A 17,800-nucleotide genomic window follows, 5' to 3' on the forward strand; every position below is an offset into this window, starting at 1 on the left:
TAAAATATATCGCCCCACGTTGGCAGATCATTAGATAATCACAAACGGGTTGAATTCAAAACGGATATAAGCGGAAATGATTACGAATATTTGATTTAATCAATCGGTGTATTTCCTCTTTTCCGATTCAGTTCAATAACTTTTGTTCACTTCCCATTATTAATTAGAAATCGACAAAAAAGTATGGCATGCCATTTAACAACCTGCTAGTGTTAAACATGTAATTATTCTGTACGCCATATTGTACAAATTTAACGAGCAATTAATACAAAATGAATAATCTAATTTAGACTAGTTTATACATAGATCTCTTGTTAAGTAATTAATAATTATTCTTTATCATTAACACTGATTACACGACTATTAAAACTCGTAACCCAGACCAACAAGTAATTTACTGCTATCAACTACCATTATAAGCCACACACTATAGAGTAACAGCGATGCAACTTAATAGAGGACGCTGGCGCAAAGTTTTGCTTTGCCCAACATCCAGAGGGCGCATAATTCGAGGCCACTCAAGTAATTTGATTGGTCAATTTAAATCTCCATTATAGGCACCTGTAAGAGAAATGTATTACTGCGAGGATATTCGATTGGCTCATTAGTAATGCTTGGCACGTGACAGCCTTGACGTCATATTTAATTAACCAATGAAAGTTATATAAAATAAAATTCAATTAAATATAAATATAATATGTAAAAATAAATAAATATATAATGTAAATTTGTCTATAAAACATAAATATAATATAAAAATAAATATATCTAAAAAATATAAATATTATATAGTTCAGGTTTATTCTAATCCGATTGGTTCTCTTGGAGTTACTGGTGTGATAATTTGTGATTTTAAGTTATCACTACTAGTTGTGACGTAATTCGTCTGTTCGCGATTAGGAATATAGACTACAGCTAGATGTTTAGCAAAGAGCTTTGCTTTTTGTTTATGGTGACTGGACCATGGTCCGTTGTTATACCTCGTAAGTCCGTAATCGGCCTCTTAAGATGCTGATAATACTTGAATGTAAATGTTTATTGAATCTTCCTTTGGTTTTTGGGTTTCTCGCCTAAGCATTTGAGTTTTATTATCAAGTATTGTCTTATCAGCAATATTCCGAGTTTGTTGCCACAGTCTTCCGATTTTTATTAACTAGTTCTAACTATGTTAACTATTAACTAGTTCTCGAATATCTGCTAGACACCTTTAGTTAGTTTATCACTTTGACATTTTGGTATGCTGTTCTTTGAATAACCCTCGTAAAGCTTTCAACTTTTTCGTCTAGTTGTTCTAATGCTTTAAGACCGGTTTTTAGGTTGATTCTGCACTGGAGGCCCATCTTAAAGTTTTCCCAATAAGTGATTCTGTTAGTAAGAGTTATACTTGGTGTCATTTTTAACCGACTTCGAAAAAGCAGGAGATTCTATGTTCGGCAGTATATTTTTTTAATGTGTTTTTTAATGTCTCAAAATTATTTTTTTATTCCAAATAGTGCACTTGTCCCGTTGGAACCAAATCAGGATATGTTGGGGGGAAGGGGGAAAATCGACAAAAACGCTCAAATTTTAAAGGCACGTGCAAAGTTTTCACGTATTTTTTATCTAAAATAATGTTATTGTTGAGCTGATGTGACGGAAAATCGGAAGTCGTTCAGTGTAAGTCATTCAGTTTACTTTTTGAGCATTAACTATAGCATATAACACCTCGTAGAAAGATTGTGGACAAGTGCTTCTATGGTGTAATGGTTAAAGCGTTTAGCTCCCAAACGGAGGTCGCGGGTTCGATTCCCAGTGGAGACAATATGGGATCCCGGGGCCTGAAATGCTCCTTATTTTCAATCATTATTCCTATTTTCCTCATACGGGCGGCAACTCTACTTGGCCTACCCATTATAATATTAAATAAATCCTTGTAATAACTAAATAAAAATAATTAATAACACCTTATTTAACCAATTTACTAAGCGTATTTTAAATTCTACTATACACACAATTAGCTTAATACCTACCTAAATATATATATATATATATATATATATATATATATATATATATATATATATATTTACAATATTATTTTAACTACTAACAACTGATCATTTTGAAGTCGGTGCAGAATACAAACAATACAAAAATAATAATATAATTTTGAGACATATACAAAAATTAAATTACCAGCAAAACAAATTTAAATTAATATAACTGTTGGATGAGTTTCTTATACTCCATAAGTATTGAAGTTAGAATTCATTTCTTGATGATAACTTACATCTAGGTATATAACTAGGAGGATTCATCGGCCCTATCTCAGTGTCTAGTTAAATAATGTTTATACATGTCACTGCTGTATTTTTTATTATATGCACTTCACTATACAACACTACACAAGATCAGATGTTTTGCTTCTTTTGAGCCTGTGTCCTGTTCTGGAGGTATCCAAAAGCAATACTATTCTCACGAGAATGTAGTCTTTGCTCATGCCCCCTTGCAATTTCCTTGATTTCTTGACTGACTGTGGGTATCTAAAGGTCTCGATGTAGCTAATCAGTCCTATAGTATTTGGGTGCGCCCACAATACCTCTCAGGACTTGTTCTGAAAAATTGTATTTTATTTATGTTACTCTTTGCAGAACATCCCCATAATTAAACTCCGTATGTTTATATATGTTTCAGTATTCACTTATGTAATAGCAATTTATTATGTACTGATACTTGTGATTTTCTTCCAATTAAACGGTACATTTTCCTATATTTCAAAAATTCAACGTGATGGTCATGAGAACAGCGCAGATGTATCAGCATTCTATCACAAAAAAAGTTCGAGACACATTAAATAAGTATGAACAATTCTGGGACACGATGAGATAGATCCAACATTATTTTATTCGCTCGTAATGAACATTACAATTAAATTTAATGCTGATGCACAAGACATGTTAAAGTCGCGTTTCCCGGCAACCTCCTGCTTAACTATCCCTGCTAATTTAACAGATAATTAAACGAAATTAAGCGTGACCAACTAACAGATATACGACGCCATATAAAGTATTTTTTGTACTGTTCGTACTGTGCTTTCACATTGTATTTTCTCGATTTTATACCGAACAATGGAAATCTAATATAAACGTCTCTGCGATTTCAGGGAGCACAAAAGATGGCACCGATACCAGAAGCAGATTGAACAATGCTCCATAACAAACTACGGCTGCAGGACAATAATAAATTGGTTTCCAGTAGGCTGAGAATGAGAAGGCGCCCTCCGGATTAGGAACAAAGAAGAATATTCGATTATATTTCGCGAGCCTATTCTAGTCATTTGATAGAATTTACATTTTTAGGTGAGTTGTGAATCGATCAGAAAGTAATTTCCACTGTATGGTATAAAATACAACTTAGTTTTTATCTAATTTTATAGTTAATTATGGAAAATTATCACCAGATTGCTAAATTGTTATTATAAAATTCTTGGTGACGTACTGGTGAATACAGTATACGCAAAGTATTTTAATTACATGTTTAATGTCTACTTAATTTGCAATAATTGAATATTGAGACATTCAGTGTGTGTTATTGAAAAAATTAATTCGGGAATAGGAAGAAAACAAATAGTTAAGCTGCGAATATATTTTTATTGTTTTTCAAAGTACTCGCCACGATGATCGATACACTTTTGCATACACTTAAACCAATTTTCAAGGCATTTATTCCATGCTGAATGATTTTTGAACGCTTCAATAGCTTCTTCGGGCGATGAAAAACGTTGACCACGCAGTTTATTCACGAATGTGAACAAAAAGAAGTCATTGGGTGCCAAATCAGGGCCGTATGGCGGATAACCCATCAATTCGATGTTTTGAGTGCTCAAATAGTATATTGTTTGAGAGCTCGCAATGTCACTATGAAAAACAATCCGGCGTCTCTTGTTTGTTTTCCTTATTTCACCGAAGACTTTTGGCAAACAAATGGTTGCGTACCAATCAGAATTTGCTGTTCTACGATCCTCTAAAGGCACTGTTGCAATATGACCAGTTTTCCCAAAGAAACAGGTCACCATTTTCTTTGAAGAGCTTCGTGCTGCTTACTTTAGGGCTCACACGAATATATCTTTGATTCGTCACCTATCACGATTTTATAAACGTCTTTCGAACCACCGCAATTTAATTTCCTAAGCATTTCTTTGCACTAGTTGACACGAGCCTTCTTTGAGCGCTTGTCAAATTGTGTGGGATCCAACGCGAACATAACTTTCGCACAAATAAACGTGATTTTCTTCCAATTAACCAATACACTGTCCCATATTTGAACTTTATGTTCCTTCCAGCGAAATTTTGCATCAAGATTAATTTCTAGATACTTAGCGTTATTGCTATATGGGAATGATTCCTCTATTGTCTCCAATAGCAAGAGTAGCAGGTAAAACCACAGGTGTAGAAAACGTAAAGAAATGGTCCCAATACGCATCCTTATATTAAACCTGGTTTTGGTGCTTTTACTGTAAAGTAGGTTTCCTCTTGTTTGACTCTAAACATTCTGGCTGGAATGTACGATTTCAATAGCTCACACGTCTTGTTTCGGTAACATTCTCTGTAGCTTATGAACAAGGCCGTCATGCCATACACTATCGAAGGCTTGTGATACATCTAAGAATATAGCTGAACATACTTTAACCTTCATAGACTTTTTCAATTACATCTATTATTCCATGCACCTGATCAATTGTTGATGCTTGTTAATAAATCCAAAATGGTGTCCAGGTATTAAGTCTTTTATCTCTAGAATCCGAAAATAGATGGCATTGCTAGATCCACACACGTCATTCGTAGAAACTAGCTGGATGTGTTCCCATCTATGGAATGAGAACTTTTCTACTAATAAACTGGTTTCAAACAAAACATTAGCACTTGGAGATTGGGATGTAGAAATAAGACAGCGTTATCCACACTTAATGCCGATTATACTGTTTCAATTTTAGGAATATCATACATATAGATCAGAATAGTAACTGGACAACTAGGAACCCCATATAGGATGATACTCCAGACTGGATGAATCTACTAGTCAAAAAAGAATCACATTTAATTAGATCTTTTTCACGTACAAACGTATTCGATTTACAAGACCACTGGATCTATCACATATTAATGTCACACTTCCTCGAAGGTCCTGGTGAGATCTAAAAAAACTGCCCCCATGAGGTTCCTGTCATGAGAAGTGCAACTTACTTAGTGAGCCTAGAAGAGTGATTGGATGGTAGTTGGAAGATGTTGATTTGTCTCCAGCTTTCTGAATAACAACGACATGGATATGAGATGGATGGACTTAATTGAAACCTGATGATAGAATTTGTAATATTTGTCAGGGGGCAAGAAACCCTGGAATAATTGTAAAACGATACTTAGATTGGAAGTTACCGATGCGATAAACTTCTTAATTTTCGTTAGAATCAGGATTTCGATATTCATGAATGATTGCATATATTAAATTGAAGACCAAACTAATAGCTCAGACTCTACTGATCTGTGGGTCCAAATTACTGATTGCTATTTGATTTCAGTGAAGGGAAATATATACAAAGATTTTCCTAAAATAGAAGCGATCACATATATTTGTTGGTTCTTTCAAAGAGAACAAGAAGTACTACAATATAAATTTGATTAAAATTACACATTTGATAAAAATAAAGAGAACCATTACTTGTTCCATTTCAAACTTGAGTTGTTAGTTAAAATGTAAAAAAAACAAATAGTAAGATAAACACAGCAGAAGTTAGAGAATATATATTACGAGACCATCTATAGTCACTGCTTAAAGGAAACGTAGACATCCTTAATAAACTATGTTGAATGTATTATTGTATGTATTATTATAATATATATGTACTATTATAATGCATTATAACAAAATGAGAATTCCCTGAGGTCAAGCAAAGATCTTAAACAGAAATAAGAATGCAAGCTTGGTAACTAGGTTCACAAAGACATAGTTGTAGTCATTGGGCATACAAATAATCAAAAGCGAATTTGTTGTATCTGGTTTCTATATCGATATTTTTGAATGATAACAAAAATATCAATCAATATATCAAACTAATTTTATGATATAACATATAGCTCATCCAATAAAAGAGCCGACACAGTAAGTCATATATCGAGTCGAATATACTGCCGTAGTTTGTAAGAATGTAAGTTTTAAACTCGTAGTGGATTTGCTCTTCGATGCGTCGGAACATCTAACCGAATCAATCTATAAAATTGGATCAGGGTTGGTATTAGTCGACCATGTTACCAAATATCTGCAAAATTAAGCCAGCAAATGTGGTAAACCAAAATTCTAAGTTGATTTTGATGACGTGCCTTGGCTGTTTTATTGGACGGGATATTTATTTATTTAAAACAAACTAATGATGTTTCCTTTTTTGTTTTAGGGTAGTATCTGTGATAGTGCATCGTGTAGAACGAAGCAGCCAATAGTATTTCTATTTTAAGAATATATTTAGATTAGACGAATAGCGAATAATCAAAGATGGCCATAGCTCATATACTAGCTTCTACAGCTCTGAAGAGTGTGGGCATCATTGGATCCACTCTGTGGATCATACCGCTGATTCTAGCCAGTTTGACGTACATACATTATGACAAACTCGATCCAGAATCGCCGGTTATCAACCAGAAAACATTGTATAAGGAATACGATTTCGTTGTTGTTGGTGGAGGATCTGCAGGGGCAGTGGTAGGTTAATTTTATTTTAACACTACTTTATATAAGTTATTTGTATGTATTCTGATTATTTTTTACATTAAAAAGGCACTTACAGAAAATTGGCAATTTTTTTTATTCAACATAATACCCTTCAAGGGTGATATACTGATTATAGCGACCCTCCAACTTTTCGATGCCACTTTTGTAGTACGATTTGTCCTTTGCTTCAAAATAGGCCCCAGTTTCGGCGATCACCTCTTCATTCGACGAAAATGTCTTCCCAGCGAGCATTATTTTGAGATCTAAGAACAAGAAATAGTCGCTGGGGGCCAGATCTGGAGAATACGGTGGATAAGTAAGCAATTCGAAGCATTACCTTGCCAGCCGAATGTTGCGTTTTCTCATGCTTTGGAGCGGGCTCATCATGTGCAGTCCACTGGGATGACTGTCGATTGGACTTCGGAGTGAAATGATGGAGCCATATTTCAAACACTGCTCCGAATCATCAACTCGTCGTTGTTTTTGGTCAAAAGTGAGCTCGCGAGGCACCCACTTTGCACAGAGCTTTCTCATACACAAATATTCGTGAATAATATGATGTAAAGGTTCAATTGATATCTTTAGAGTGTTTGTTATTTCAGTCTATTTCAATTTACGGTCATTAAAAATAATTTTGTGGATTTTTAAAATGTTTTCGTGGGTAACAACCTCTTTTGGGCGTCCACTGCGTTCACCGTCTTCGGTGCTCATCACCACGTCTAAACTTAACATACCAATCTTTGATGGTTAATTTTCCTGGAGCAGTGTTCGGAAATTCGACATCAAGCCAAGTTTTTGCTTCAACTGTATGTTTTCCCTTCAAAAAGCAATATTTTATCAACACGTGAAATTTCTTTTTATCCATTTTTTTTTCACAATAACAAAAGTTGCTTCACTCAAAATGCTATAATTCACAAACTAATAATCCGACAGCTGTCAAACTAGAGTATACACGCATCTTTTGAGGCTTTGGGCTAACTAAAAATATATTGATTTAATTCTAGTAGTGCCATCTATGTATCAGACCGGGGAGTTTTCAATTGGCATGTTATATATTGGTCAAAATATCTTCCATCATTCACCTTTTTCTCTTTTTCCTGGCAATTGGCAGTGATCCAATAATCGATCCATTTTTGGTACTTCAATATTTCGAAACCCTATGACAGCTAAGCCATGACGCATCAATCTGAACCTAAAATGGCAATCAGAAGCCGGTATATCTGATGAATATGCGGAGGCAACATAACTTCATAGAACAACAGCTCTTGTAACGTACAGATCTTTCCCATCACTTACATAGGTCTGGAAACAAATGATCCATCAACGGTTAGGCTCTCTGAAAGTTTGAGATCGATTTTCGTAATGTCAGTCTTGTTCTTCATTCTTTATTATCGATATTAAGATCAACAGATTTTGATAATTAAAGCAACATTAACATAGGTATTTCATGAGCTTCGGCAGCAGATTTCTTCAAGTCAAGCAAAAAAGTAATAAATATGCAAAATTAAATTTTGAGCGTTCCACTATTAGAGTCTGTATATTCTTAATAACTCAATAAAAATCAGATGCAAAACCATTGCATTATACAAAGAAATGTTAGAGGTGGTTTACATTGATACTTCCTATTTACACCAATAGATATCACTAATTAAAATACATATAAGCACTTACTAAATGAAGTGAGATATATCAGTTACAATGCATTGTTGTTAATCAACTTGATGCCATATTTTGTAACTATTATGTGACACGATGTTTCTACCGTGGATAATATTAATCTAATCACTTAGAGAGTGTTTTTAGTGGTAAAAATTACCTTTCAAATAAAAGTAATAATAAAAGAGGGTTTATTTAGTTACGTATAGGTTTTATTTATTTGACGTTATATTAATTCTTCTATTATTTATTCTTATTAGTCTAATTCTTAGTTTGATTATTTGTTTAATTGAAAATTATTGAATAATAAAAGCTTTATTATAAATATTTTATAGTTCGTAAAAAAGTAATCGCGTTTCAGTAAATATTGGCGACTTTTTATGCGGAAAATTTTGCTATATAAAATTAAGGAAAATAAATATATATTTCTATATAAATATCAATACAAAAATTATAGATAAGAATAATGTGAAAGTTATAAAGATAAAATAATCTAACTAAATATAAGATAACTATAAATCACATAATTTATAATAGATTATCAATCTATTTCAAGTAAATAATTGAAGGATTTATTGGCGCAATCTGGGTATACTACGTCCATCTCGAATAGATCTTAGAAATTCTCATGCTAGCAATCTTATATACGTATTGTTTAAGTATATCTTATATATTTATTACGTATCGAATCCTATTTGCTAGTACACAATGTTCACATGAAGGAGGAACATCGTCAATCATGAGATAGGAAAGAAAATTTTAATTAATAAACTTACAAAATATAGTCAAGATTACCAAAAGTGCTATTAAATTGTATATTAAGTTATAATAATGCATCATCAGATTCTAAAATACTACATGAAAATTTAACAAAATATAAATAGTAATTACAAAATAAAACAATTTTAGGTAGCGTCAAGATTATCAGAAATCCCACAATGGAAGGTCCTTTTACTCGAAGCAGGACCTGATGAAAACGAAATATCGGACGTCCCATCACTAGCAGCCTATTTGCAGTTATCCAAACTCGACTGGGCATATAAAATAGAGAGTACTGGTCGAGCATGCTTAGGTAATTATCGCACTGTCTCGCGTAAACCATAACCTAATACGCCTGGTTTCCTTCAGGAATGAAAAACGGAAGATGCAATTGGCCTAGGGGAAAAGTTCTTGGTGGTTCCAGCGTCTTAAACTATATGTTATACGTCAGGGGTCACAAGCACGACTATGATCACTGGGAAGCACTAGGTAAGGGAAAATATGACATTAAATTCTGAAGACGTTTAAGATGGTTTATTGGTAAATATCTATTGAGATAAATTCTTCTAATCAAAATATTCCCATACATTTTCTTTCATTTTTACTCACGTTCTTGGCAATGTAATCTAACCAAATCAGCAAATGTACATCGCAGCTAGATATTCTATATAAATCTGTAAGTGATAGATATTGACAGACCTCGTAAAGATAGTCAGAATTCAGCAACTCTTGATCTGATCATACATATTACGTTTTAGCTGCGGTATTTTGGAGTAGAAAGACAACCAGGTCAATTGAAAAGTCCTTGGCCTGACACATACATAGCGCTACTAGAATTAAATCCTTATTTTTTTAGTTACCCTTAACCCTCAAAAGATGCGTGTATAAATTTGACAGCTGTTGAATCATTAGTTTGTGAATTATAGCATTTTGAGTGAAGCAACTTCTGTTATTGTGAAAAAATGGATAAAAAGAAATTTCGCGTGTTGATAAAATATTACTTTTTGAAGGTAAAAAATACAGTTGAAGCAAAAACTTGGCATGATGCCGAGTTTCCGGACACTGTCCTAAAAAAATGTACCATCAAGGATTGGTATGCAGGTGGTGAAATGAGCACCGAAGACGATGAACGCAGTGGATGCCCAAAAGAGGTTGTTACCGACGAAAATATTTTAAAAATCCACAAAATGATTTTGAGTGATCATAAATTGAAATTTAATGAAATAGCAGGCACTCTAAAGATATCAGCTGAACGTGTACATCATATCATTCACGAATATTTGGGTATGAAAAAGCTCTGTGCAAAGTGGGTGCCGCGCGAGTTCACTTTTGACCAAAAACAATGACGAGTTGATGATTCGGAGCAGTATTTGAAGATGATCAAGCGTAACAAACATGAGTTTTTGCATCGAAATGTGACAATGGATGAAACATGGCTCTTTCATCTAACTCCGAAGTCCAATCGACAATCATCCGAGTGGACTGCATACGATGAACCCGCGCCAAAGCGTCGGAAAGCGCAACAGTCGGCTAGCAAGGTTATGGCGTCTTTATTTTGGGATGCACATGAAATAATTTTCATTGACTACCTTAAAAAAGTAAGGACCATCAACAGCGACTATTGCATAGACTTATTGGACCCTTTGAATAACGAAATTGCCGAAAAACGGCCGGATTTGAAGGAAAAGAAAGTGCTGCTTCACCAAGACAATGCACAGTGTCAAAAATCCATGAATTGGGCTTCGAATTGCTTCCTCATCCACCGTATTCTACAGATCAAGCCCCAGCGACTATTTATTGTTCTCATATCTTTAAAGAATGTTGAAATTTTCATCGAATAAATAACCGAGGCCTATTTTGAAGCAAAGGACAAATCGTAATACAAAAATGGTATCGAAAAGTTGGAGGGTCTCTATAAACAGTGTATCACTCTTGAAGGGAATTAAGTTGAATAAAAACAAAAATTTTTGCCAAAAAATGTGTTTTATTATGATAGGACGGCTAGGAACTTTTCAATTGACCTGTTATGTTAATCATTTCTACAAAACTATAAAAGTTCATAAATATACCATCATAAATATAATATGATTAGGAACTGTTAGATATTACAATATTTTCAAGTTTATTAACTTTTCTGGATTACTTGAATTAATAGGTAACCCAGGATGGAACTATAGCGAAGCACTGAAATATTTCATCAAATCCGAAGATAACAGGAACCCTTATTTGGCACGAACACCATACCATGGGACAGGAGGTCTGTTAACGGTTCAAGAGGCACCCTGGAAGAGTCCTCTGGTTGTGGCGTTCATAGAAGCAGGACAAGAACTTGGCTATCCAATTAGGTAAATATAGAATCAGAAAATATTATTTCATATTTCATTTGATTCAGAACATAATTACAAGATGGTCTAATGCGATGATGCTAATATCTATAATTACGCCATCTTTAACAAATCTCACATAACTTATCAGTACATCAAATAAAAGGCTTTAAATTTTAGAGACATCAACGGTGCTGATCAAGCCGGTTTCATGATAGCTCAAGGCACCATACGTAGGGGACAACGTTGCTCCACTGCTAAAGCATTCCTACGGCCGGTGAAACTCAGGAAAAACATCCACATCGCCCTAAACTCGCACGTAACCCGAGTCCTGATCAATCCGTCCAATAATCGAGCTTTTGGCGTGGAGTTCTATAGAAACGGTTGGTAAAATGGTAGAAATGATAGCACTACAATTATGGATCCGCCCATTAAGAAAAAGGGATCGAAAAAGTGTTAAAAAATAAATACGATAGAAGCTCCCGTCAGATGTTTCAACGTATTTAACTTAATTGCCACATATCCGTGATCACAAAATAACTAGATTTGTAGTCTATCAAAATCACAAATTGTGAAAATCTTATTTCAGATTGCTTTTAGGCGTTGTTAAGTGTACTGAATTTTAGAAATACTGTATCTCCACTCAGTACACTTGAAATATGTTTATACAACTTTTACAAGTAAACAATAGAGCAACTTTTAAATGACATAAGATTGGTTCGAAGATCAATACAACTGTATTTATCAATATAAAATTATATTAAAAAATATATATTTCATAAAAATATAATTTATTGGAAAACAATAACAGGAAAAACATATATATATAGTCTATTCAAAGTTTATTTGCAAATGCGTCATCAAGATGTTTAATGTATTGCCTACCGCAATTTGCAAATTCGTTTTAGAATCAGACAATATTTTCCTTCCCATTTTATTCTAGTTAAAAAGAGACACAATGCTGTCTGATTAGTTCGAACACTTAAAAGAATGAGCGTGTCAAAGTCGTCCAGTTGTCGGACGTATGCAATATTCTTGATTAAGAGATTTTAACTCCTAACTATAATTTATTGTGGTTGTATAATTAACTGTAGTCTAGCATTAGTAGGAAATGGCATTTTCCATTCCCATCCCATGGGAAAGCCTAGAAACAGTTGATGCGTCATAGCCAGCTTCCTAAAAATGTATTGAGAATTTGACCCGGGTTTTCGTCTAATAAGACTTATCATCGAACTTTTTTGGTCATCCAGTACCTAAAATCAGCAGTTTTAAATCACTGAAACCAAACACTTTTGCATCAGATTTCTTAAAATAAAAAGCAACATTGCACTGAACAACACAATCATACTAAATGAAAAACTGTGATCAACAACTGAAATAATATTTCTTCAGCATTTCCTATAAGCGTTGGGTTGAAATTAGCACCAATCTTCAACACCATAAAAAAACTATTGTAGTTCAAGATAATATTGTGACATATTATGATTTTTAGGTCGAAGACAAGTAGTTCTGGCAAGGAAAGAAGTGATCCTTGCAGCTGGAGCGATCAACTCTCCTCAAATTATGATGCTGTCTGGTATAGGCCCGAAAAGAGACCTGGAACGACTCAACATTCCTGTCTTGGCCGATTTACCTGTCGGAAAGAACTTGCAAGACCATGTAGGAATGGGTGGTTTCACCTTTAGGTAAGTGCAATCCCAACAATTACTAGGAATCTCAACAATCATCAACCAACAATTTTACAGAGTCGATAAACCAATATCCATAGTACAAGATCGATTTCCCGCGTTCGCCATGTCCATGCAGTACATCCTCAACGGCAAAGGACCCATGACGACCCTGGGAGGTGTTGAAGGTCTGGCATTCGTCGACACCAAGTAAAAATACTAACTCATGATTTTAGATAAATAATCTTCACAAAAATTCATCAATTCTAGATACGGTAACCGATCATGGCCGGATATCCAGTTCCACATGGCACCAGCGAGCGTCAATTCCGATGCCGGAGCCAGAGTACGAAAAGTTCTCGGTCTAACCGACGAGTTATACAACACTGTTTATAAACCAATCGCCAATCAAGACGTATACTCGTTAATACCACTGCTATTGAGGCCGCACAGTCGCGGATGGGTCAAACTCAAGAGCAAGAACCCGTTCGATGACCCCATCATCAACGCCAACTATTTCGACGATCCCAGGGACATCAAGACGTTGGTCGAAGGAGCCAAGATAGGAATAAACATCAGCGAAACCAACGCTTTCAAAAAATTCGGTAGCCGGTTTCACATCATACCCTTCCCCAACTGCAAGCACCTGGAGTTCCGATCCGACGAATACTGGGAGTGCCATATACGAACTATTTCAATGACCATCTATCATCCAGTGGGTACCTGCAAGATGGGACCTCGATGGGACTCCGAAGCTGTGGTAGATCCGAGGTTAAGAGTCTATGGGGTACCTGGACTGCGGGTTATTGATGCTAGTATAATGCCAACTATACCCAGTGGGAACACCAACGCTCCAGTGATCATGGTGGGGGAGAAAGGAGCTGATCTCGTCAAAGAAGATTGGCTGGGACCCAGACAACCAAAATAAGGGTCATGGAGTATATAACGAAAACCAAATATATATATAAGCCAAATGGGTATAAAAAAAAGGGGAAAATAGTGATCAAGACAAACGTTGATAAAATAATGTGAATGAACTGTTGCTCCAATATCAGTTTTGGTTCTAATTCACATGTACTTATGCTAAAAAATCGAATTGAATACTGAAAATAATCAAGTGACTAAAGAAACAAATTATACTCCATGTAATGTAGAATAAATGGTATTGATAATATAAAACATTTTAGCTACAGAGTGGGGAACCCTTAATAATCAGAATGTTCAACCACTCTTACTAATTAGTTAATGAACAAATAACCAGACATAACTGTTTACTATAAATGTCAATTCCCACGAAGATATACCAATATTGGTAAAAGCTTCGACTATATTCAAAAAGGTCTCACTGTACCCCTAGTTTGAAGCTAATTTAATAAAAACCGTTCTCATTACACTTTGACGAAGAATTGACCCAGCATATAAAAATGATGAAGATGAATGAAGAAGTTGGTCTACTGGACGAAGAAAGAAGAAGTAAAAAAGATGAAATAGATATTAGAATATTAGTAGAAAAATTGAACACACTTCGCCAAAACTTTTCAATACGATCTGCTCTATATGATTCGTGTGCCTCGTATATCTGAAGACTTCCAACTATACCTCCTTACATTGACAAGATTGTCATGAAAAATGGATATATTGCATAAAATATCTGGCTTTGGAACATATTCCTTCCAAGAAAGCTGTTATCTTATTAAAAGCCTGACTAAAATCAATGTTTGAACAAAAATTAGAGAAGTGCAAATTTAAAGAAAGAAAAAACACAACAATAGCTCCAAAAGATACAAATATCGAGTTGATGACGTTAACTCTCAGAATGAGCTGAACACAGGCACTAAAATATCCATTCTATCTCCAGAGAATATCCAGAGAAGAGGATCTAGCTCTAAGCTTACTTAGTAGCTAATAAATTTAAACAAACATAATTTAACGGTACTATAATAAGCAGATTGTGGTACCCTTGGAGTAGCTAAACATCTGTATCTTAGTGATAACCATAACCAGCCTGGTTAACCCAAGATGATAATAAGGAATACTACAATCAGTTCAACGAAAACCATGAAATATTTGGAAACGACACATAATTAAAAAAATTAATAAAAAAGATAGCTAGACCTTGTAGTTCGTTCCGAAGAAAATATGGAAGTACGAAAATCATATTATGAACTATAGTGCATCCGATAGACAGCTTTGTTTATTTAAATGGTCTTCATTATTGGTAACAATAAACAACATGACAGTGATGTACAGTCCAAAGATAATAGCTGTATAATCTGGCCCTTAATATTGGAAAATTTGAGAAAGAAGAATAGTTGCAGTAGTGTACAGATGTTTCTGAGACACTAAACATAACGCACCTACACTACTTAGTAGTACAAAACTTATTTTGGGATGTCATGTATAAAATCAAATGACTAGTCAATGAAATTAATGTTTATAATAATATTGAGACAGTCACCGTAATTATAAAAAGTAACACATTGACAGAAGAGGTCATCAAAAAAATTAAATTCAATATAAATAATTATTCAACAGTATCTAAACAATTTAATTGCTATTTAGCTTGGTGCCATATCAATTTACTTACGTAGGGTAAGGCAATTAAATTATAGTTAGTTCTAAAAAAATTAAAGGTTACATTGGCTGGGCAGATATGCAATAAACGTAAATATGTTTAGCATCGTACCTAAACTGTAGTCCAATTAGAAACACTGGCGTGTGTTAATTGCACCCTATAATTATATACTTTCCCTAGTAGTACAGTTAAGTTGTAAATAAAATATAACGATTATTTAAATCGCATTTATTATTTTATTATTTGTATATTATTCTATTTGTATATTTAGCGAAATATGTTGTTGTTATTAAATAAAAATATAAAGATTTATTCGTATTTTTTCTATATTGGATGGAAAAGTTCTCTGTTTTTTTTTATGTTATTTAAAGTAACACTCTAGGTGTTACTAATACGAATATAAATACAATTCACCATCTAACTTTCTGAAATGCTCTAGGAATTGTTCGCATTAGTCATGCTAATAGATTATGCTGCAAGAGGAAAATACCATATTTACCACCTATACAGGAAATTTTCACTGTAAGGTATACAAATTCAGCGTAATTGAAGTCGTTCATAAAAATATAATGAAAGCATTTAAAGGAAAATATTTACAACAGGAATAAAAAAATAGCACAATGAAGACAACTGAGTTTATTAGAACAATGAATAACAATGAGGAACTGGATGATAAATGGTGGGAAATACAAATGTAGCAATAATTTGAACAGACAGTAAACAAAATAATTTGGAATATATCATGGACTTTACGAAATATAGAATTATTTAGTTTCTTTTAAGAAGTCTTTCGACACCGTATCGCCGTGTTTAAAGAAAGACGGTAAAAAGTTTTTTTTTCTCTACAGTCTACTTAACATTTGTATATATAATTTAATATGTTTTTAATCATCATTCTGTGTTATATAGTAATTTTAAACGTATATTTATTAATTTACCATTGCGTATATATTTTAAATTATGCTTAATAAATATAAACAAAACAGAATAAATATGTATATGCTAACCATACGAAAGAAACACAAATTGTATAAATAAGACCAAAACCAATCAATTTATAAAATGAGAGATAATTTAAATAAATATAAATTTAAAATTAAAAATGTTAAAATTAACATATATAACACAGTGAACAAATACAAGATTAAAGATTATTTATTATAGTTGTAATAATGAGATATAAGTAGTCGATATAATATAAAAGACCACGAATATGGCAATTTGGAGTGACTTTTTAGCTGAAAAGTCTTCTCTATCATTACCGACATAGAAGCATATGACTGCACCCAGACAATTCATACTCTAACGATAATAGGTTCATCAACGATAAAAGATTCATTTTCAATTGCCAGAGTATAGCTCAGGGAATAAGTACAGATCAGCCAATCGCCATACTCAACGTCCAGTACAATCTGCAGAGCTTTTCCCATAGCTGTCAATTCTGCCGGGAGTATAGATGATAATTTAATAAGCTTATACGTTTCTACTATAGAGGACCAACAAACAACTGCGCCTAGTCCCTCTGACGATTTAGAACCATCCGTGTGTAAAACTTGATAGCTGGGATATAGCAAAAGAAGATGACCTCCGAGGATGCTAGAACTAAAAATATCCTTACTAAGGGCCGTTAGGTATCTATTCATGACTATAAATACAACGATAGAAAAATAGATAATGGAAGTGTATGAAGCAGCGGTCATTTGTATAATTTTAAAGAACTGGTATTGTCTCTAAGATCAAGATTCTGGAAATGACTTTGAACTGTTTAAAAATGGAACACTTCACGATATTTGCCGTGCTAATTTTTGGTATCATTACAATTTCTTTATAACAAGTCAATTGAAAAATCCATAGATGGGGCTACTAGAATTAAACGCATATGCTTTTTAGTTAGTTATAACCCTCAAAAGATGCGTGTATAAATTTGACAGCTATCGGATCATTAGTTTGTGAATTATAACATTTTGAGTGAAGCAACTTTTGGTATTGTGAAAAAATGGATAAAAAGGAATTTCGTTTGTTGATAAAATATTGCATTTTGAAGGGAAAAAAATACAGATGAAGCAAAAACTTGGCTTGAT

The 17,800-nt window shown here is 33.8% G+C and overlaps 2 protein-coding genes across 3 annotated transcripts in view; one reads left to right on the forward strand and one right to left on the reverse strand.

The window, feature by feature from the left end:
• Positions 1 to 14,915, forward strand: part of LOC143193776 (glucose dehydrogenase [FAD, quinone]) — a 31,581-nt gene extending 16,666 nt beyond the window's left edge. The window contains exons 3-11 of one of the 2 annotated variants that reach the window (XM_076400154.1): positions 3,143 to 3,338; positions 6,425 to 6,729; positions 9,304 to 9,466; positions 9,523 to 9,642; positions 11,309 to 11,498; positions 11,658 to 11,860; positions 12,970 to 13,162; positions 13,223 to 13,354; positions 13,415 to 14,905. In XM_076400154.1, the coding sequence (XP_076256269.1) occupies positions 6,523 to 6,729; positions 9,304 to 9,466; positions 9,523 to 9,642; positions 11,309 to 11,498; positions 11,658 to 11,860; positions 12,970 to 13,162; positions 13,223 to 13,354; positions 13,415 to 14,072 (1,866 nt within the window). In that variant the 5' untranslated portion in view covers positions 3,143 to 3,338; positions 6,425 to 6,522 and the 3' untranslated portion in view covers positions 14,073 to 14,905. Of the gene's footprint in view, positions 1 to 3,142; positions 3,339 to 6,424; positions 6,730 to 9,303; positions 9,467 to 9,522; positions 9,643 to 11,308; positions 11,499 to 11,657; positions 11,861 to 12,969; positions 13,163 to 13,222; positions 13,355 to 13,414 lie in introns of both variants that reach the window. The other variant, XM_076400153.1, reaches the window with a different exon arrangement.
• Flo2 (flotillin-2) overlaps positions 1 to 17,800 on the reverse strand; it is a 374,194-nt gene that overhangs the window by 235,646 nt on the left and 120,748 nt on the right. The gene's annotated exons all lie outside the window — the stretch shown is intronic.

The sequence above is a fragment of the Rhynchophorus ferrugineus genome, unplaced genomic scaffold (genome assembly GCF_030347505.1).
Source record: "Rhynchophorus ferrugineus isolate W39M unplaced genomic scaffold, kcgeb_rfMv2 rfM3, whole genome shotgun sequence".
Classification (NCBI taxonomy): Eukaryota; Metazoa; Arthropoda; class Insecta; order Coleoptera; family Curculionidae; genus Rhynchophorus; species Rhynchophorus ferrugineus.